This window comes from Stegodyphus dumicola, chromosome 3 (genome assembly GCF_044657685.1).
Source record: "Stegodyphus dumicola isolate Sdum_Otavi_A_Nest chromosome 3, ASM4465768v1".
Lineage (NCBI taxonomy): Eukaryota > Metazoa > Arthropoda > Arachnida > Araneae > Eresidae > Stegodyphus > Stegodyphus dumicola.
In genome coordinates this window covers 205,023,047-205,046,161 of record NC_140770.1, presented here as the reverse complement: position 1 = coordinate 205,046,161, position 23,115 = coordinate 205,023,047, and the positions used below count along the sequence as shown (strand labels likewise).

The 23,115-nt window shown below is 33.5% G+C and overlaps 1 protein-coding gene across 2 annotated transcripts in view; it reads right to left on the bottom strand.

The window, feature by feature from the left end:
• The window catches only part of Unc-115a (actin binding LIM protein Uncoordinated 115a), a 213,598-nt gene that overhangs the window by 29,816 nt on the left and 160,667 nt on the right, over positions 1–23,115 (bottom strand). For both annotated transcript variants that reach the window (XM_085813788.1, XM_085813789.1), the window contains 7 exons: positions 17,473–17,600; positions 17,191–17,332; positions 14,938–15,051; positions 12,996–13,096; positions 10,317–10,386; positions 6,839–6,873; positions 6,615–6,749 (listed from right to left, as the gene is read on the bottom strand). In XM_085813788.1, the coding sequence (XP_085669914.1) occupies positions 6,615–6,749; positions 6,839–6,873; positions 10,317–10,386; positions 12,996–13,096; positions 14,938–15,051; positions 17,191–17,332; positions 17,473–17,600 (725 nt within the window). The remainder of the gene's footprint in view (positions 1–6,614; positions 6,750–6,838; positions 6,874–10,316; positions 10,387–12,995; positions 13,097–14,937; positions 15,052–17,190; positions 17,333–17,472; positions 17,601–23,115) is intronic.

Sequence of the window (23,115 nt, the reverse complement as noted above, 5' to 3'; positions counted from 1 at the left end):
TATCCAAGCTACAAATTACATTTACGGCACCATAACAAACAAACAGTTGGAATATATTCATGAGTGTGAGACTGCATTTGATATAATTGCGAAATTTGATGCAATGTATTTAAAAACTTCAACATCTCAACAAATTGTTTGTCGAAATAACTTGAAATGTGTGAAATTAAAAAATTATCCTGATGTAAATATATTTTTCGATGATTTTGAGAAGTATGTGAATGAACTGAAACATGCCAGTGCCACCGTGATGGAACAAGAAAAATTGAACTATATGCTAAAAGCATTACCTTCAAATTACAGTCACATAAGTGACTTAATAGATGTATTACCAGAGAAGGACAGAACAGTCAATTACCTAAAGAGCAAAATCAAATCAAAATTACTTGAAGAGAAAAATGATTATGAAGATTGTGCACCAGCAGAAAAATCAAATTTGTTCAAAATCAAAACAAGCAAATCGGGTCCACAAGGGAATGTCTGTTATAATTGTGGAAAACCTGGTCACATTAAAAAGAATTGTTGGCATGTCCATCAAAGGAACTATCGTGGTAATGGCTCCACTAATTATCGCAATCGAAGTTCTTCAAACAATCGAGGACGTAGTCGTGCTTTTAGTGGACATCGTGAACGTGGAGCATACTCTAACCAGAGAATAAACAGTCATCAAGGCAATAAGTTTTCACACTACCATTATTGAAAGTACCATGACAAGTTCCAGTGCAAATACTGTGACGAATAAAAATGAAATCGATTGGTTACTGGATAGCGGATGCACAGACCACATTATAAACAGTGATGAATATTTCAAAGAGCAAGTCACTTTGAAGGATCCTATTCAAGTGAAAGTCGGTGACGGAAGGATTTTGAAAGCTACAAAGGTTGGCAATATAATAGTTTCTTTTCCTGTATATAACTCTGAATCTATTGTAACATTGAAGAATATATTTTATGTAAAAGAAATGAAAGCAAATTTATTAAGTTATTCGAAGATTACTGATAATCATAAAATAGTTTCAAAAGAAAAGTTTTCTAAAATATATGTCAATGGTTCATTAGTAGCAGTAGCAAAGAAAGAAGAAAGATTATATAAAGTAAAGAGTTATGTTAAAAATAGTAAAATATGTGCAAATTTGACCAACAATAAGTTAACGTTAAAAGAAAAATTGCACCGTTCATTTGGACATGTAAATTTTAAATATCTGGATATCATGTGCAAAGATCAGCTATTAGAAGGAATCCCTAAAGAAATAGAAACCGAATATATGAAGTGTGCCATATGTATTGAAAATAAAATGCACAATTTACCATTCAAGAATAATAGAAGAAAAGCAGAAGATATTCTGGAGATTATACATACAAGATGTAAATGGACCTCACAGAACAAGTGGATGTAATGGTGAGAAATACTTTGTGAGTTTTATTGATGATTATAGCAAGTTGGCAAAAATTTATTGTATCAAATCTAAGGATCAAGTCTCTGATTGCTTAATTGAATATGTAAATGAAATTCAAAATTTAACAGGGAAGACTATCAAAGAACTAAGATGTGATAATGGTAGTGAATATATGAATAGCAAGATATACAAATTTGCCAGAGAAAAAGGTTTCAAGATAAAGCCATGCCCACCATATGTACACGAATTAAATGGTACTGCTGAGCGTTACAACAGAACTATAATGGATATGGCAAGATGTCTTTTAGCCGAAGCAAAAGTTCACAGACGTTACTGGCCTGAAGTAATTAAAGCTGCTGCTTATTTGAAAAACAAGACATTAACAAATACTATTGTAAAGAAGACACCATATGAAATATTTTTCAATAGGAAACCATCTGCTAATGAATTGAAATTATACGGAAGTAGAGTGTATGTAAGAATACCAGAAGAAAAGAGAAAGTCTAAGTGGGATAAAAAAGCTGAATTTTGAATTTTACTTGTGTATACAGAAGTTGGATATAGAGTTTTGATGAATAACAGAATAATAGTTGCCAGACATGTTGATATTATTGAAGAAGACATAATGTGTGTAGGTTGTGATGATGAAGATAAGAATGATGATACAAATAAGAAGAATGAACCTGAAGAAGTGTCGTGTGAATCGAGTAATGATAACTCCAAGGACAGTGTGATAAATGAAGATGAAACAAAAATTGGAATGAGACCAAGAAGGCAAATCAAACCACCAGTTCGATTTCATGAAGAATTCGGGTACTACTGTGTTAGTGCAAATTTTTGTGATGCTACAGTTTCAGGTAACTTTGAGGAGGCGACAACATGCAGTGAGGCTGGACATTGGAAAGAGGCAATGGACAGTGAAATGAACAGTCTTGTTAAAAATAACACTTGGACACTAAACCAGAGGATAAAGCAATTCTAGATGTGAAGTGGGTATTCAAAAGAAAACCAGGTAATGTTTTTAAAGCTAGATTAGTGGTTCGAGGTTTTCAGCAAAAGGATAGTATTGAGGACACTTACTCCCCTGTCATCAAGATGCAAACCTTAAAATTGTTACTTTCATATTCCTGTCAGTATAATTTAAATATTCATCAAATGGATGTTGAGACTGCCTTTTTAAATAGTTATGTTGTGTCTGAGGTTTATGTTAAACAGCCACAAGGCTATAATGATAATTCGAATAGAGTGTATAAATTAAAGAAAGCACTATATGGGTTGAAAGAAAGCCCTCGTGCTTGGTATGAGTGCTTTAACGAGTATATTGAGAGTCTAGGATTTTGTAGAAGTAAATATGATTATTGTCTTTATGTAAAATCTGAAAATGATTTATTTGTATATATTCTTTTATTTGTTGATATGTTGCAGAGATACTCGGGTAATTGATGATATAAAGGAACAACTACATAAAAAATTTAAAATGAAGGATTTAAATAAAGTAAAAAGCTACATTGGAATTGATATTGAATATGATAATGAGAAAAGTAATATCTTAACACTGAGTCAGGAAAATTATATTGAATCTTTAGCTAAACTGTATGGTATTGAAAATTCAAAGCTTTATGATATACCAATGGAAACTAATCTTAAACTAAGCCAATCTAATTTAAATCAAAATGTCAAATATAGAAATCTAATAGGAGCACTCTTGTATATTAGTCATGGTACTAGACCAGACATATCTTTCAGTGTAAATTATTTAAGTAGATTTCAAAATTGTTATGATGAGACACATTTCAAATACGCTTTGGGAGTTTTAAAGTATTTGTACTTAACAAAACATCTAAAATTAACCTATAGTAAAAATCTTAAAACTGATACAGTCAAAAGTCGTTAATCCGGACTCGTCGGGACTTCGGCGATTCCGGATTATCGATTTTTCCGGATTATAGATCATCAGTTTAAATCTGGTAAGATGGCATGCAGAAATTACAAAATTAAAAATATGAAACCGTAATTTATGAAATAAAGAACAATTATGAACTAAAGGGTATCAAAATTTACAAAAAGAAAAAGCTTAATATTTATTTGTTTACTTTATTAAACATTTCCTTCAATGTAAGTTGCTTCGTTTCATGTGATAATACTTTCTCTTTAATTCTATTAAACAGACATAATTTCTTGTTTAGTTACAAAGTTCCGCTGTTCAAGTCCTATAATTGCTGTGTTGAGAATACCGACTAATTTGTCAATCGAAATGTTTTCGTTTTTAATAACCTCTGGGTCACTTTCTTCACTATCAGAAGCGAATTATAATGACGAGGAACTTGATTTAAATCATATCAAAGACGGAGATGAAATACTACTCTTAGTACTTACATATTAGTAAATATATATCAGAAATTCTATTTGACATAATCTTTCTAATCTATCATAATTTAATAATGACGTTTCTGCCTCCCCCCTCTGCCGCAGAGCAGCGTGAAATTGATAAACAGATTTCGGATTTCAAAACATACTTTCGCTTTGTAGTAAATATATATCCGAAATTCAATTTGACATAATCGAAAGTTCAAGCTTACTTTTATAAAATTGCTCTAACAGTCTGCAAAAAATAATAAGCCGAATCCAACTCGAAGATTAAGGAACAACGTAATCTGCAACATTAACTGAATTAGATAACTTTAGCTTAGCATATTACTTCATTACACATTAAACGCGCATGCGCACAAACATATTCGCAGCCGTAAGAGTCTTACGCGCTCTCGTAAACGTCTGTGCGCATGCGTGAACGCGACACATGCGCAGAAAGTTTGTAGCTTTGAGGTCCGGATTATAGATCATTCCGGATTATGGGTGTCCGAATTAACTACTTTTGACTGTATTATGAATTGTTATGTTGATGCTGATTGGGCAGGTGATATTGTTGACAGAAAGTCAACTACTGGGTTTGTTATTGAATTATTTGGTAATCCAATTTACTGGAAATCCCAAAAGCAAAATTGTGTGACAAAATCTTCTACTTTTGCCGAATATATTGCTCTATCTGAGGCTGTGACAGAAATTAATTTCTTAAAAAATGTTGTGAATGATGTTTTTGCTGATATAACTCACCCCATTAAAATTTATGAAGATAATTCAGGAGCTTTGGCCATTGCTAATCATGGGAACTTCACTAAAAATTCAAAACACATAGAAGTTCAATATCATTACGTTCACGAAAATGTTCAAAATGGAGTAATTGAAATTGTAAAGATTGATTCAGAATCAAATATTGCAGATATCTTTACTAAGTCTTTAGGAAAGATTAAATTTATGAAATTTAGGGAAGGTTTGAAATTGAAGTAAATTTTGTGTACTGTTTATTTAAGTGATGTTTATTTAAATATATTTGCTTGAAATGAAATAGATTTTGGTAATGTCCTTATGTAAACTAAATTGTGTTTAACTTTGATTTTAACATTTAAATTAATGAAAGAAACTTTTTTAAAAATAATTTGTGTTAATGTTATTGTTTATATCTATGCTTAATTGTAAATGGTAAAGATGAAAAGATTGCTTATATCTATGTTTGTTTGTAATTAGTAAATATAAATGTAAGGAGGTGTGTTAGTTTGGTACATTTATATTTACCGTATTGGCAACACCAAGTTCTCTCTTCTCTGTATGCGAGCTATGGATGCCGATGTAATGTTGTGCACGTGTTGTTAAGAAGTTTCAATAAAAAATGTGAAAAGATACGTTTCTTATTTTTCGATTTGCTTCTTCATATGACATCGATTTATTTAACAACTTTTTTGGTAAACTTTCGAATTCCAATACTTTTTACAGTTTTTCAGGTAGCATGGCAACCCTGTACAATGAAACTGTAAAACAAAACATATACTATGAAAATGTAATGTTAACAACGACTGATAATATATTAGAATAAGAATAGGGAGGTGGTTCAAGAGACTTCATTCGACTTCTTATTTAGCGAACTTAAAGTTCGAATAAAGACAGAAAAAAAGCTATGGAGAGAGAATAATTTCATGTGACTGCCAAACAATGCCAACCCAAAATAAAAATCTACTTCATTCATTTGCTGATGCTGGAAATACTTTTCATGGTTGAAAGAGGAGAACACAATACTGGCAGTTTATTGCTAGGTACTAGCTAATACCTAATTACTTTACAGTAATTATTGTATAGAACACTCTTCAGAAAATTCCCCCAAAAAATGAGACATTAAAAATTGCAAATTTAGTTAATATTTACTAAACATAAAAAAAGTTTTAACATACGAGATCCAGTCAAAAATTCCCGAATTGATAACTAAAAACAGATTCAGCTTAGATATTAGTGCCCTCTATACCAAAGTAGCTTTGAGCCTGACAACAATCTCAGTGGCACTGCAAACTGTTGAAGCATTCATGGCAGTCAAGCTACTTTAGCATCTTAGGAATGACTTGTGACTCTGCTTGAATTTCCTTCATCATCTCAGATCCCTTTCCTAACCCCTTCAGCTCATTTTCAGATTTGAAAATAACAACCAAGTTTCTTCATCCATAATTACATTAAAAAGAAAGCTGAGATCATTAGTAGCAATTTGTTTGCAGCTTTTTTCTTCAACATTAAAAAAGTCTGGGCATGAGCTTTGATGAGACACATATCATCTTGAAATCTTCCAGTTAATGATAGCTTCACTTCAGTGGCTAATTCTTGTTAGCAAGCTTATTTAATTAATGGCATAATCTGATGCATTCTTTCAATCATTTTTGATATTTAACTGATCATAACAGCACACACAGTCATCAACTGAAATCCTCCCCACCTTAAACCAGAAACATTTAAAAGTTTTGGAAAGACTCATAGCTTTAACATTACAAAACATTCTGCAACAATTTTTTTCTCATTTGAAACAGAATTTGATGCAGCATATTATTCAGTAAAATTCAACATGACAATATTTGCAAAATGCATATTGAATTTCTTTGCAAAAGCTAGGATACTGCTTATGTACAAAGAATGTTGGCTTTTCCTTCAATAATCTAACATGTTTTGGAGGCAATATCCCTAGACTGGTGCCGCAATAAAACTAACATAAGTAAAGGACATTCAACGTCCAGAAACATTTTGACTAGACCTCATAATGTGCCCATTTCTTATTAAATTATAATTTAATAATACTATTTGCAATCAAGTTATTTAACACTGGCAAAATTCTTTATTTGCTATTACCTTAGGTGGCTCAGTTGACATATGAAGATTGACATTTGGCATAGAACGCCTCAAATGAGGACTGTAAGATGCATGACGAAAAGTAAAGCCTTCTGAATATGGAGTTGATCTAAATGTCGTACTTGCACTATGATTCTAAAATAAGATAACAATCTGCAATATATGTAGAGAATTACATGATTAAATGCATTTATATGTACAATAAAATTTTATACAATACTTACCACCGGAATTTTTCCTTGCTCAGGAGTAGGTGACACTAAAAATAACAAATTGTAAAATTAAATCTATATATATTTAAGCAAGTGGTTCTCCTAATGGCAAATAAATAATACATAGTATACAACTCTCATTACTAAATTCAAATATTATAAAATGTGTTCATGTCATAAAAAATGATGATTTCTTGCTAAGCTACAGCAGCATTCTTTAATTCAAAAAATAATTTTCACAGATCTCATAAATTTTAAAATAGGCAGTTTATAGAAATACAGCTGAAGTGTAGCTGTGATCATTTTAACGCTTTATTTTAAACTGTATCTCTACATACATTTGCTTAAGATATTTTGATGATGATTGACATTTTATAGATTTCAAAACTACTATGCAAACTATCAGAAATTTTATCTTTTTCAGCCCTTTTTTATCAAGAATTGAAAAGTCATTAGACTTTTTTCGAGCAACACCATCTAAATTATTGAAAAAAGCAAACACTGACCAGATAACCTACTGCCTAAACCTTTTCATCATTATATTTACACACAGCTATTCGATTTTAAGAGTTTGTTAAAACTTTTTTCAAGGAACTACAAAAGCTTTCTTATTTAATTGGACATTTCCATTTTTTCATTTAATATTAGAACTTCCAGTGCCTGAACCCTACTTGTTTATTTTATCCAAGCTAATAAAAAGGTCTCTGCAGCTCTTCAGCATTTTGTTATGTTAGCAGAAGTTTGCTCATGGCAACATTTATAGGTCGAATCAGAAGTGCAATTCAAGAGACTTGTGTTGGAATTGTGAGACAGTACTTGAGTCCATTTCATGGAAGTGAAATACTTTACCTTGTCTCAAATAAGCTCTTCGAAGGTGAATTCAAGTAATACTACTCTTTCAAATTTGTGAGCGCTGACACCGTAATGGCAGAAAAGATTCACATTTGCAATATCCAAAAAATTTTGATTTACATTGAGGAAAAAAGGGAATTAGACTTTTAAGATTTTTTATACCCTCCCTTTACAATTTTAAGGTATTTTGTTTAAGTTTAAATAATTTATAAGTACTGCAGCCAAAGATATTTCAACTCTTACGTCACAGCTATTCAAAATGCTACTAAAACTAAATATTTCATTTAAAATATTATAAAAATGTTTCTCATTCAGATTTTTAAAAAGACCATATCAACACATTTAATAGAAAGAAAATTATTTTCACAATTAAAATAAATTTGGTTAAAATTTACCCCACATTAATAAATATGCTTATAAAATCCTACACATGAATAAAGGAAAATTATTGAAAGAATAAATTTTATTAACAGAGATTAAAACCCTGGTTTCTTTATAGCACTGAATTTGATAATATTAAATTTACAAATTATACTTTTATCAGTAATTATACAAATTTTCATTGCACTGATAACAAATATTGTGATATTAAGCACATAATTCTCAAGCTAGGAATTATGATATTAGCAAATATAATTGGAAATACATTTAAAGAGAGATTATTTGTAAAAATAATGTGCACTCATTATGAAGCTCACACATTGTAAAATAATTAGTCAACAAACCGATGACTAATTTTTAGTGAATTTAATTTGTTAAATATTTAAACATAATATTACTTTTGGAAACAAATTCTTAAACTTACAAATACACTGCAATTTTTGACGAATTATTTCATTATTTATAATAATCATTATTAAATAAATTTACTCCATGATAAAGGGTTTGGAAAAATCATCTTATCAAAAAGTTGAGGAAAAATGTTAAAAAAAAAATATTGCTTTAAAATACTTTTTCATCTTTTGGAATTTTCTTCTTCAGAAGAATGAAAGAAAAAAAATATTGGACTTAAAGTTAAGCAGCATATACTCTCTCTCTTCCTATATTCCTGCTTGTGACAACTGCACCACCATAAAAAAATCATGTAAATATACTGAAACTTGAAGTAAATGCAATGCTTGCTATGATAAGCAAATGATTAGAATTCCAAATGACAGTGCATGATAAGGGGTCCCCAGAAATGCTGTGTTAGCCATAAATAGAAGGTTAAAAGCATTGTTGCTTTATCTGTCCACAATAAATGTTTCAAGAGAAACCACTATGCTTCATCAACGGCAAAGGGCCCAATATAAACAAGTTACGCTGCTTCAAAAGGGGCGAATGATTAGTCTGAGAAGAGAAGGATTTTTGTATTATGAAAGTGCAACTAGTATGTGGTTTAATTGCCTTCTCAGTAATTAGTATGTCAAAGCTCAAGAGCTCAAGAATATTGGATAAGTCACAAGTCTGGCTATACACTTATCTCAAAATTATCGTTGCCCATGACTGTAATGGACTCGTCAATACAGCCAATGACATGCTGATTAGCAACAGATCATCTTTTTCAACAAATTCTGCTTCAATGTGGAATTCAGTGACGGTTGAATACTATTTAGAATCTATAGGTGTGAATGTCATCTTCTGGAGTGCATTATCCAATATCATACTGGATGATCACCAAGTATCATGGTCTGGGACACTACTGGATATGACGGGACGATGTCACCTGCTAAGAACTGAAGATATTCTCATCAGCATCACTATATCAAGGAGACTGTGGAGCCTCTTAAGTCATACTAGCTTCACTCATCCCTAGAAACTAGAAATGTTTCAACCATACATTGCAGAAATGTTTAAATGTTAAACTTCTTCTCAACATAACAAACATCGTTCGCTTCTTTTTTGGCATGTCCATTTGCCAGATATGTTGCCTATTGAATCTGCCTAGGATTTTGAGCACAGGCAACTAACTTGCTCACGACATTTGTCCCACAGCCATTACAAATCAAAATGCTGCATAGAAGCAATATAAAATGCTATTCATCAAGTACACATACAAAAGCTGCTTTATTCAATGCCACAACAAATAGTTTTTGTTGCATAACATGGCAGCTTCAACAAACACTAATTTTGGCCATTTAATATTCTTGGACTGCTTTGTGAATTTTAGCATTTCTTAGAATCACTATAAATCATAGCTAAATAAATTTCATTCAATTCTGAAAATTCCTCCACTGTATTGCAATTTTCACAAATACATATACTCATTTATTAAAAAAGATATTTAACTTTTACTTATGCAATGAAAACCCCTTTCTTAGTCAACTCAATGCACATCTTTGTTTTTCACTGGAATTACACACAAATTGGTCAATTTAGAAATTTATGTGACCTATTCTTGAATACTTTATATAGGAACTTAAGAAGTTAGCCATAAATGCAAATTATTTGATACTGCTATACAAACCACATTGCACAGGGCAGGGATATCGTGAAAGTCTACACAGAGAAGCATTTGTTTTAATGTCAACGCTTTACTAAATTAAATAAAGATACTTTTAGAGGCATAAGCTTTGGAAGAATATACACCAGAGATTAAGACATTAAAGTAAATAATGAACCATAAGCATATAAGTTTTTTAACATAGAAAACACTTACGATCAGATTTGCCACTGCCAAATTCTGAGCTCTGTGTTGGCTGAATTTTCACAAAAGCTAAGTCGCTGGTCTGAAATCAAGAAAATTTAAACAGAATTGAATTTATATTAATTTGTAACATTTATTCATATTATTCTCTAACTAATTATACTTTCAGATTTCATAATTCCAATTATACCAGAGAACATGTAGAATATATTTTCACTGATTTAAGGTCTTATTTCCGACATTTTCTCACAGGTATTCAAAATAATACAATTCACTCTTCAGCGCTCTGGAAAAAACTTCTACTCAGTAAACCCACTGAAGCATCCGATTTGAAAAAATGCCTGAGAAGTGAAATAATATGATTTTGCATCTGCATAAATCTATGCAATTTTTTAACATTTATTTATATCCACAGATTAAATATTTTGAATACTAATTCTGTTGTTCAATTTGCAATTTATTTCTTAATGTGCAATGACTTTACAAGTTTTTGATACAAACTTTCAGTTGTAGAATTTTTCATATCACAAAATACTAGTTCACAATAAATAATACTGAAATTCTGTGCAACATAAGAACTAATCATGATAATACATATATCTTTGTATCAAGAAGGAATGCAGTCATTTTGATTGGTTGGTAGTTCAGTAACTGATAAACATTACAAAGGCAAATTAAATCAAATTTATATACACAAGAAAAATTAATCAAATATTTACAGAAACATAACGCTGTATATAATAAATACATTCACGTTTGTGAAAATTGCAACACCATGAAGGACTTATGCGAGTGAGCTGAAATTTTCAGGAAATGCAAAGTAGCGCATGATATGCAAATGAGTAGAATTGCAAATCCGTAGCGCATGCGTATGCTGAGCAGCGCCCTCTGAACGGCTGATGAATCCGAATAAATAGACGGCTGTAGCGAGGCGTGTATGGTTATCGGTGGTTATCTGCTAGTGGTAAACGTTAACTCAATCTGTACTTATGCCTCGTCGACGAAAGAGAGCGAGATTTGAACAACTTACAGAGTTTGAACGAGGGAGAATCATCGGCCTTCGTGAAGCTGGATTGTCGTATCGTGCAGTAGCCTCTCGTGTGCAGCGTAACAGCAGCACAGTGATGCGCGTTTGGAAGCAGTGGACGGACGAGTGTCAGACAACTCGGAAATCCGGGAGTGGACCCCGAAATGTGACGTCAGCTCGCGATGATAGACACCTGGTCCGCATGGCACGGACGGACCGTACAGCTTCCTCTAGACAATTGGCAGCACCGTGGTCAATAGCTACAGGTGTTTCATTGTGTGCTTCATCAATTCGTAGACGTCTGCTGCAGTGTGGACTGCGCGCACGGACTCCTTTATACAGGATCCCCCTAACGCACGATCATCGCCGCCTGCGGCTACAATGGGCCAATCAGCATAGAGACTGGCGTGCTCATTGGCAGCATGTCGTGTTTTCTGACGAATCCCACTTTAATTTGTGGTACCATGATGGCCGCATTCGTGTCAGACGCTATGCCGGTGAACGCCACCTTCCGGAGTGCATTATCGAACGCCACAGTGGACGAACACCCGGAGTTATGGTCTGGGGCGCCATAGCATATCATAGATGATCTCAATTGCAACGAATTGTGGGCAATCTGAACAGCAACCAGTATATCCGTGAAGTTCTACAGCCCGAAGCTGTTCCCTTCCTTCAAAGCTTGCCAGGCGCTGTATTTCAACAGGACAATGCCCGCCCTCATACTGCTCGGATTGTTAAATCCTTCTTTGCAGCGCAGCAGGTACAGCTTCTTCCTTGGCCTGCGTGTTCCCCGGATATGTCGCCAATTGAACATGTGTGGGATGTCATTGGTCGGCGTCTTGCTCGTGATCCTCGTCCTGTTGTGTCTGCAGACGAACTTTGGGTACGTGTACAAACGATATGGAATGCTCTTCCTCAGTCAGACATTCAAACTTTGTTTGACTCCATGCCACGTCGTGTAGCAGCACTTATTGCGGCGCGTGGTGGCCACACAAAATACTGATTCTGATCTCTTGTTATTGTTTGTTTGCTTTGAACATTTAATCATTTATTTGTACCACTACCACTCAACTGTGTATTAAATTGCATTCAATTATGACAATTCCTTCTTGGTGTTGCAATTTTCACAAACGTGAGTGTATATCAAATTTCATATTTATTTTGATTACCAAATAATTTAAGAAATGACAAAATGCATAAATACACAACAAAAGCAGCTAACTGAATATATGCAAACTACTCGGATATCACAATTCAGTTTTAACAAGCAGTTTGCAAATTAAAATTAGTACTTTTACAAAATGGTTCTGCTGAATCAGTACAAACTGGCTGAATGTCATCAGTACACAATATCATATCTTGCAAAATTGTAAGAATGAAAAAAAAATTACATTTATATTAAAAATCATAAATTCTTAAATTGTTTTTATTTAATCACCAACTAATTAATATTGAATGCTCACATCTTTGTAAATTTCACAAAATATATTCAATTCTGATAACTAACAGAAGATTTTACAGCTTCATTTCATTTGAATGAATTACTGAACCTGCATGTAAAACTAAAGCTCTAATTACACCAATCGATATTAAAAGTGTTTTTTTACATTTTTAAAATTCTCGATTATTGATTAAATTTTCTTTCACATTACCAAACTACATACCATAAAACCCATTCCACCTTCTCTTCCAGCAGCTGGCAAGGTGGCAGACTTTGTAGCAAAACCATACCCTGGCTTTGGTATAGGTCGAAGAGATGATACAACTAAAAACAACAACAATTATAGAATTTAAACAACATTTTACGGCTGCTTAAACAATTTTATTAATATAGAAAAGAAAATTTGAAAGGTTTCAGATCTTAAATTACATCCAAAGGGGCATTTTTTAACATTTTGTGTGTTACCTTTATTTATTAAATATCATGTTCTTCGCACTTAAATCAAAATTCAATAATTTTAAATTCAGCATATATTTAGAATTTCTGATACACAATCTCCCGCGCTGGAGATAAAAATGTTTTTTCTGTACAACGTTGCCATTGCTCGCTTTGAAATCCTTTGAGTTTGTTAATCAAAAATTCGTTAAAGTTTTACAAAATATGAAATCGATAATAAAACAAACTCCAAATTTGAAATTTAAGCTTCCAGATGCCTATATTCACAGTAGGATTACATCATTCAAAATTTGATGGCTGTAGGTACCGTTGTTTTATCACAATGTGAAAAACATACATACATTTATGCAGATTCTTCATTATTTAATTTCCTCAAATATAATACATGGCGATAATATTTGGCAGCAACAATTTGAAAAGCAAAACGGACAATCAGAGTGATTTGACACAAAACGAAAACAATAGTCCCTCAGGGGACAAAGCCCATTTGGACTAAAAATAAACAGAATGGTTTGTATAAATTCACTAAATGAAAATATATAAATTATTTACGATAGGAATCTGGTTTGGTTATTTAATTATGGCAAAGCACCTGAGGGCTATCTGCTTGAGGAGAAAAGATGCCTTTGTGGAGGAATTTCTAAGGGCAACTGGATGATGTACATGTTACACATGGAGAAATAAAAATGCCCATGCAGCCAACCCATTCATTGCAACTCGAAGTCCACAGCAAGCTATCAGTGTTCAGTGATTTTAGAACCTGTATGTTGGCTCATTATAGGAATCTGAAATTATACTCTCTATGTACAGAGTGGAATATAGCTGAACATCATAAGCAGATATTGGACTTATTGCTAGCATTATGAAAGACGAAAAAAAAATGGAGATCAATTTAGATAGGATTGATTCTTAATCATGATCCTATGGCAGACAGGTCATTCTTACAGCATGATATCAAAGAAATCAATGTTTGGATCCAATGAATGCAGAATAATGTATATGGTTCTTTTAACCCCAAATCCACTATGACACAAGGTGTTTTACATCAACATACTGGAGGTCTATAATGCAACACAATTAGAAAAGCTTTTCCTTGAGCAACTCTTCAGCAGAATAGGCCTCCTTTCACAAAGATCTACTTATTAATTCTTATATAAAGATTTCCTTAGCAAATGAACAGACAGATATGGTTCTATTTCTTGGCTACCGATCCACTTAAACACTGTGACACTTTTTAAGGAGATACATTAAAAATATAGCTTATGATATTAATTAGAGATATTAGCATTTCAAACGGAAGGACAAATCAAGCTTTTGAGATCATCAATATACAAGATGCTACAAATACATATGAATACAGTATATTTGGTACCCCCTTATGCAACACACATGACCTATATTGAAGTAGACTAATGACTGGAGAAAAAGGGACACTGGATTTCAGGTGAATTAATGAAATTATGAAAAAAATTACGCTTTTAACTAGCTTAATTTCTTTACGATTTTTCATAAGAGAAAGATTTCAAAACATTCTATGTACGAACTGCTGCTGTGAAATAAATAAATATGAAATTTTAAACATTATTTAAATGTTATACTAGAAAATACAGATACAAAATTTAATATAGCTGCAAAATTAAATGAATTTTGTAAAACCAAAAAACAGTTGTACAGAAAATACTAAGATTATATTATAAATCAAATTTAACCATTATAACATGGTGTATTTCCAGATGAACGTCCAAGAGAAGACCGAAAACCTGAGCTACGGTCAAATTCATCATCCTCCCATGGTCTAGGTCTGTCAATGTCCCTAGAAGGAGCTATAAAGGGAAAAAAAAATTCTAACATATTCAATTAAAATCTGGATAATTGTAAACATTTTGTAGAAAAATTAATTACATTTTAAAATCTTAATATTAAACCAAGTATTCAATTCAAAATAATAAACCAAAATATATTTTTATTTAACAGTTTTTAAAGGCAATTTCAATATTTCTTTGTTTAATCAAGAGAAATCAATTTAAAACTTTTGTCAAAACTAATCACTTTTGAAAGAATGTTACTGGCAGTGACAGCTTGAGGAAACATCCAGAGATCAAAAAACTGTTTTTTGTAATACAGCATTTTGGAATGAAATTTTGCTCATGATAGACTGTAGAGATTTAACTGCATTGGTAACATACGAGGGTAAGTTGAAAAATAAGTTATCCCTGTCGACTGTGGTCAGAGTTGTGTATGTCAAAAAATAGAATGAGACATTAAAGATATGACATACCTTTATTTTATTATTCTCGTACGAATACGTTGAGACATTTGTCATATCGCTTGATAAGCTTCAAAAAGTCCTCCAAGAAAAATTCACACTTTGCATATGGAAGAAGCGTTGAATGGCTATGGGCGAAAGACGACACAGCAGGAAAATGCGCAAGTCACCGATACACCATTGAGTAGAGGTCACTGCAAATCAAGCAGATGGCGCCGTTGCAGTGCCTGCACAAAGCGGAGACCAGCCTCTCATTTGAGCCCTGGTAGGTACGGAGAGAAGGTGCGTTTTGAATTCGTGGTCAAAGGAGGAAGTGAGAGCGGTTATCCGCTATGAATGGGCACGTGGAGTATCAGGACCCTCGTGGAAGTCTATGGGTCAGGTGTGATGTCGAAGCAAATGGTGTGAAGATGGTGTCGCACATTTAGTGATGGACGTCAGCAAGTGGAGGACATACCGAAAGCTGGACGGACATGCACGGCCACTAAAGATGCAAATGTCAGGAAGGTGGATGACATGATTAGAGCGAACCGGCGTATCACCATCGATGAAGTAGTGGAAGAACTTGGAATCTCACATGAGCGAGCTCAAAACATCATCCACGACATTCTTCGATACAGAAAAGTGTCAGCACGATGGGTGCCCCGACAATTGACTTCGACTCACAAGGAACAACGCATGGGGGTCAGACTGAAACATCTCATGCATTACCATGAAGATGGCAATGACTTTCTGTTTCGGATTGTGACGGGGGATGAAACGTGGGTCCACCATTTCACGCCAGAATCGAAGGCCGCATCTATGGAGTGGAAACATCCGTCATCACCTGTCCGAAAGAAGTTCAAGACAACTCCCTCTACAGGTAAAGTGCTCCTCACAGTTTTCTGGGATGCCCAAGGAGTTTTGTTGCTGGACTTTTTGGAGGTTGAAACTATCAATGCTACGCGCTACTGTGACACCCTGTCGAAATTGAAAGAGGCGATTCGGAAAAAGCGGCCTGGCCTTCTCACATCTGGCGTTCTGCTGTTGGATGACAATGCCAGACCACATTCGGCGACTGCAACGCAAAACCATATTGCAACTCTTGGTTGGGAGCGACTACACCATCCGCCATACAGTCCTGATCTCGCACCAAGCGACTCCCATCTGTTTCCGGCTTTGAAGAAAAATCTCGGGGAAAGGCACTTTGGAAGCAATACTGAAGTGAAACAAGCCGTTCAACGCTTCTTCCATATGCAAAGCCCTGATTTTTTCCTGGAGGGCTTTTTGAAGCTTATCAAGCGATATGCAAATGTCTCAATGTATTTGGTACCTATGTGGAAAAATAAAGGTATGTCATATCTTTAATGTCTGATTCTATTTTTTGACTTTCACACACAACTCTGATCACAGTCGACAGGGAAAACTTATTTTTCAACTTACCCTCGTATAAATGATACCATATGCCACACCAAATTTTATGCAATCATTCATGCAACAATCGTTTTCTGCATTTATTTGCAATCACTTCTGAAATTAAGATGACTATTTTTATAAATATGGAAAATTCTGCAGCATATTACACTGATTAGTCATTATGAGTTAAGAACTGCTATCAATCAGCATATAAATTTGCAAATGAGAATAATACATGCATTTTAAGAAAATTTAATGCATCTTAATATATATATATATAATTTTTAAATCAGAAACTTACAAGCATGTATAGAACTATAATAACGAAGCCGAGATGGAGGTTCTTTATTAGCAGATGGAGTTCGAGATGCATTTCTAGGATCCAGATTGGCTTTTTTCCAAGCTCTTAATTTTTCTCGTTCTTTAACAGTTTTAAGAAATACCTAGAGAATATATTTTTTTTATTATTACGATAATGCTATTTTGAAAATGCTTGCAACATTTTACTTAAGTAATCACGTTTATTAAATTAATTTTTTTTAAAAATGAAAATGGAACAGAAATAAAATCTTGTTAAAATTACCTTGCCTATACCAGTTGCAATTTTAGACAGTTCTTCCTCTTCTTTTTTAAGACGCGGATCATCATCCTCTTTTTCTTCTTCATCAACTTCAAAATCTTTTGAACCACCACTCCAACGCCTTCTCCTTTCTAAAAAGATCTTCTTTATAAGTTTATACATCATTATAATTTTTAGATCAATATTTTGACTGGCTTTTTATATTCTTTCTGATTTCAACATTTCATTAATAGCACAAATACTATACTACTCAATTTCAATACTATACATTGTATAGGTACACAGAACTTCATAATATTTATTAACAAGAATATATATTTAATACACAGTTCACATATTGTTCTATATTTAAGTATGTTTTATATGCGATTAGAAAAAGATTAAATTTCAAAAATACAATATGCTTAGTTGCAAAGTGTAAAAATCATTCCTATCAAATGCAGCGAGATACCTATACACTATTTAAAAAAAAAAAAGTATTTAGATACTCATGCAAATGCCGATACCCAAAGTCTTGATATATGTCATGCCATCTACCATTAAATATCATGTAGGAAACAACACTGGCTAGTGGCACCCAAGATGCCAAAAGGTGCAGTTATCCGATTTCTCGAAAGGTGTAATCGTCAGGTATCATAAAAATGGCTAATCCTTAAGGAGCATATCTAGTGAGTTGAATTATCCAAATTTAATCACGTATCTTCTGAATCACGTATGCCAATCAATGGCATACGTGATTCAGAAGTGGAAGGTGAGTGACGATTATTGGATGTGCTTTAAGTTGGCAGACCAGCGAAACTGGGAGATAAAGAGATTAACATGTGCTGTGCAGAGAAATTCAGAAAAACTGCATGCAAATGACGGCCCACATACTCCAGAAGTTTTCAACAGGCAAGCAAGAGTGTTGTTTTGGTGAATACCATCCATAAGAAAGCATATCTGCGTGGTTTTCATGGATGTGCTGCTGCCCATAAGTCCAACCGTGTTGCTTTGTTAATGTGGTGCAAAGCACACCAACAGTGGACCATTGAAAAGTGAAAATAAATTCTCTGAAGCAACAAATCAAAGTTTACCCTCTACCATTTGTATGGCAGAGTCTGGGTCTAGCATCTGCCTGAAGAACGTCTCCTGCCAGAATGCACCGTGCCCACAATAAATTTCTGCGGAGGTGAAATTACAATCCGGGGGTGTTTCTACTGTACAAATTTATGGTAAACTAAACACAGATGTCTAATGCGCTATTTTGGATGACAGTGTGTTTTCTAAGTTGTGGCAGTTTTACAACTCATGTTATTTTCAGGATGGCATCGCCAGCTGTCATGCTGTGAGGTCCCAACGAATTGGCAATGGGGTTAACTGAATGGACTGACCTTCCAAAGCCCAGACCTGAGCATTATATCAAGAATCTCTAGGACGAGTTGGATCACTGAATTAAGGAGTGCAACAAACAAGCAATATCGGTGAAGAAACTTGCACGTCTTCTCCAAGTTAAGTGGAAGAAAATTCCAACAGCCCTCATACAAAGACTTGTGGAAAGCATGCCCCGGATGGTTGAGGGTGTAATGACCGCTTATGGAAGCTCTACCAACTATTGAATATGAATAAATTTTGTTTTTCTTTTCTATCATAAGTGTCCTAATACTTCCTCGTAGATAGTGTACATGCCTATAAGGTAAAAATTGAATTTCAGGGTTTAATAAAAAGGTTATTTCATATTCACAATTTTACTGAGTTATTTAAAAAGCAACTGCTTGCAATTCACTTCTTAACTCATTTTAAAATTATAGGAAATTCAATATTTTAATTTTGCAGTCTTATTAGTCACACATGGGAGAATTTGGCAGCAATCAGAACCCTTAAATGATTTGACTAATACATAAATTAATTTTGGAATAAAATATTTTAAATTCATGTTGACTGCTGACATTTTCAAGATACTTTAAAGAGGAAGAAATATAGAATACAGCGAAATTATGGCATTTCTGAATGTAACAAAATTGCTACTTGTTAAATTTTTAAAATGTAAATAATTGCACTTTACATATAATTGTGAAATATGCAGCATCATATCATATTTTGAATATTATTAACTGTAGGTGACAACTTTTTCAGAGGCAGAGATACAGTTAAAGAATCAGTGTCTTAAGAGTTCTTTTCAGTGGGAATAATTAGCCCTCACTTTTCTTGAAGATGGGCAAGGACATATTCTAAAGTAACATTTTACATATATGCTAATGTCACACACATTATTCACATTTTGTAAATTTTCCTTCAGATGAGCCATTTAGGTTTCAGCTAAGTACTATGTGGTATTAAAAATTTTAGTGGAAGCTGCACTCAAATATTTCATAAATTATAACATATTCCAGAATGGTAATATTTAGTGGCTCTCCAGATCAGACTTATCAATTTATGATTACTTCCTGTGGTGGGTACCTGGGTATCTTGAATACAATATGTATGAAATGCTTACTGAGTTAAAAAACAACATTATAGCTGCCAATCTTGCAATATGAAAAACAGGAATTTTACTGAAAGGTTGTGCAGCAACGTCATTCCAATAGAATTCTAAACTGGCTTTATAATACATGATTTAGGTTATTTATAATGTAATTTTAATGTAAAATATAAACATTTAATTATGTATTCTAAATTTTATGTTCATTGGATAATTTCATTCTGTAATTTTCTTACACTTTTGCATTAAGACAGACAAAATAGCTTTTATTTGTTTGTAAAAGCAATACAATTAATATGATATCACTTTCAGATGTACAATAAAATTAAAGAGAAATATTAACTGATTAAACAATGGTTGAATCTTCATAATAAAATTCTACAAATGTTGACCAAAAAATGAAGGCAATTTAGACCGAATAAAATATAAAAGAAAAAATAGTGCTGAAAATGACAAGGAACGGGAGAAGAAAATTTGCTCAATTCCATTAATTCAAAAAATTTCATTTATTGTAAGGAATTTTCTTTAATAAAGGCTAAAATTAAAAGCTGGGAGGCTCTGTGATCTTCCAGAAGACTGAAAGATGTGATGAAAAAATGAGTCTTCCAGTAGAACTGGAAAAGTTGGCAGCTATTGCAACATCCCCGTCAAATTTTTTAGGGGGCAATACTCATTGCAGACTATATATATATCAAAATAATGTTAGTGGTAATCAAAACATGACAGTGAGATTTAAGATGCAAAAGAGAAGGGTGGCTTGGTCAATGGATATATTTGACTTTTTTTTTAATTAAAAATTAAAAAAGAACTGATCTCTCAGTTCTGTTGTATTCAAAAATGCCTTTATTCTCCCATAACCCGTCATTACAAACAATTTCATAAAAATTTACACCAGAAGAAGAAGAAGCAAAAAAGCAAGACAATAAGAAAGCAACCACTGCACATACTAAAATTCATTACTTATGTATTATCTCAACACGTTGATGCCACCTCGGATATTCGCGGTCCATTCCGTGCGGCGGCACTTCAACTAGCAGTTCGTTTAATGCTTGCACCCTGATACCCACTAGCTGATTCGAATACACTGAATTTCCAAAATTCTCACGTGGCCCGCATGTTATCTGGCCTGCCGACAAGATCCACGGTGGCCAGTCGCATTAATAGAGAAAAAACGTAATTAGTTTTTTTATGGCTTAAAGCCCGGTCGATGGGCAAATGATGCATATGGTCAATGTCATACTAGGAAAAAGAAATAGTTGTGCGCTAGCAATGTCGTAGATTATGTTGAGTGCGAGCAGTGATTTCGTCGAAACTACGACTAAACGATTTCCAGGCAGCCAGGCACTTGAGGCCCCAATAGTATTTGGTTTCCTGGGCTGCTGACAAAAGATATATATTGCCGAGCTAAGTGGCCGAGGACTGTCCCGTGGTTTTCTCAGAGATCGGTTTGTATTTCCTTTGGAAAATCGCGGACCTCGGAGTGGGCTTTAGTTGGGCGAACATTGACCCGCCTCTGGATCTTCGGTAGCCCAATTAGAAGTACAGAACCGCGCATGCATAGTGGAGAAAATTTGACTTTTGAGAAATGAATACGCCCCAGTCGACACTGTTTGGATATATAGTGTGTGACCTAGTAACGAGGGACCATTATCGAACATTTAGATGACGATATGAGTTTTACTAAGTTTAGAGCTGACGGCAAGAGAGAAAGAGTACTGCTAGTGTGCAAGTATTCTGTGTGAAATGCCTGTGAGGTGCAAGGTCAGTAGAGTTCTGACATAATGAATTATCTGAGCACACATTTCTTCCTATAAGTGTAACGGTAGTAAAATGTTTCTTTCCTTCTAAAAAGGCAGTTAGCATTTTCATTTTTAATTTTTGCCCATCTAAATATTAGATACAATGGATATGGAATTCAGTCATTTGTCTGATGAATCCGTACCTGGAATCATGCAAAAGAGACGAAGAAATAGAATTTTGGGAGTCTGATGTATTTGACTAAGATGATGATGATGCGGAATAGCGGAAAATAGCAGAAAAATGTGCATCAGAGGAAAAGTATTCGGAAGAAGAAGAGCTACTGATCAAAGAGAGGAACTGCGATGATCCTGTTGCATTATATAAATTATTCTTCACAGGCGAGATATTGGAGATCATTGTTGAAGAGATGAATAGGTATGCTGAGCAGTGCATAGTGAATGCGGTATATGGCAGAAAACAACATCAACAAGCATGGAACTCCGTTAAAAAAAGTGAATTGAATACCTTTATTGGTATCTTGCTTATTATGGGTGTAGTGCAGGTACCCAAAATTCGACTATATTGGTCCAAAAAGGGGATGTATGCAAATGCGCATATACAGAAAGCAATGAAATGCGATTGATTCTTAGCAATATTGAAATACTTGCACTTTTCTGATAATGAAACGGCTAGAACCGAGGATCGGTTACATAAACTCTGAAATGTAGTTGATAAAATTCTTCGTACATTCAAGATGCAGTAAAACCCGGTAAAAATATAGTAACTGACGAAGGTTCTGTGGAGTTTTAGTTTTTGTAATATATAGTGTAATATATAGTCTTAGTTTTTGTAATATACAGTGGCACAAGTACGGAATAAAACTAAACATCCGGGCGGATATACATACAATATGCATATTTATTCCGGGAAAAATGAAATGAGAATCGTAAAAATGCATTTTCATGATGTAGTCATGAAATTGATAGGAGATCTATTATTCAATGGACGGATTTTATTTACCGACAGTTTTTATAAAAGTATTCCTTTAGCTGAAGATCTCAATAAAACAGGCATGAAAGTGCAAGTTGGCAAAAAAAGCTGAACAACGCGTGAATACAAAATTACACAAAAACTAAATGTGTACACGTGACCTCAAAAAAAAAAAAAAAAAAAAAAAACACATTTTAATAAAATATCAACCTTTTAATATAAAAAGTATTAAACATATACATATAATTAAACTAAAATAATACTTGTACTTACTATTTTGCTATTAATTTTATCTTCCACTTGTTTAAAAAAAAAAAAAAAAAATCAGTAAATCACCAAGAGATTGTAATGAATTAACCTTCTGTAAGATGCTCTTTATGTAACTTAATTTAACAGTTGATAAATGAATACTGTACACAACATTACAACATGCTAATATACCAATTTATGTTCTACAT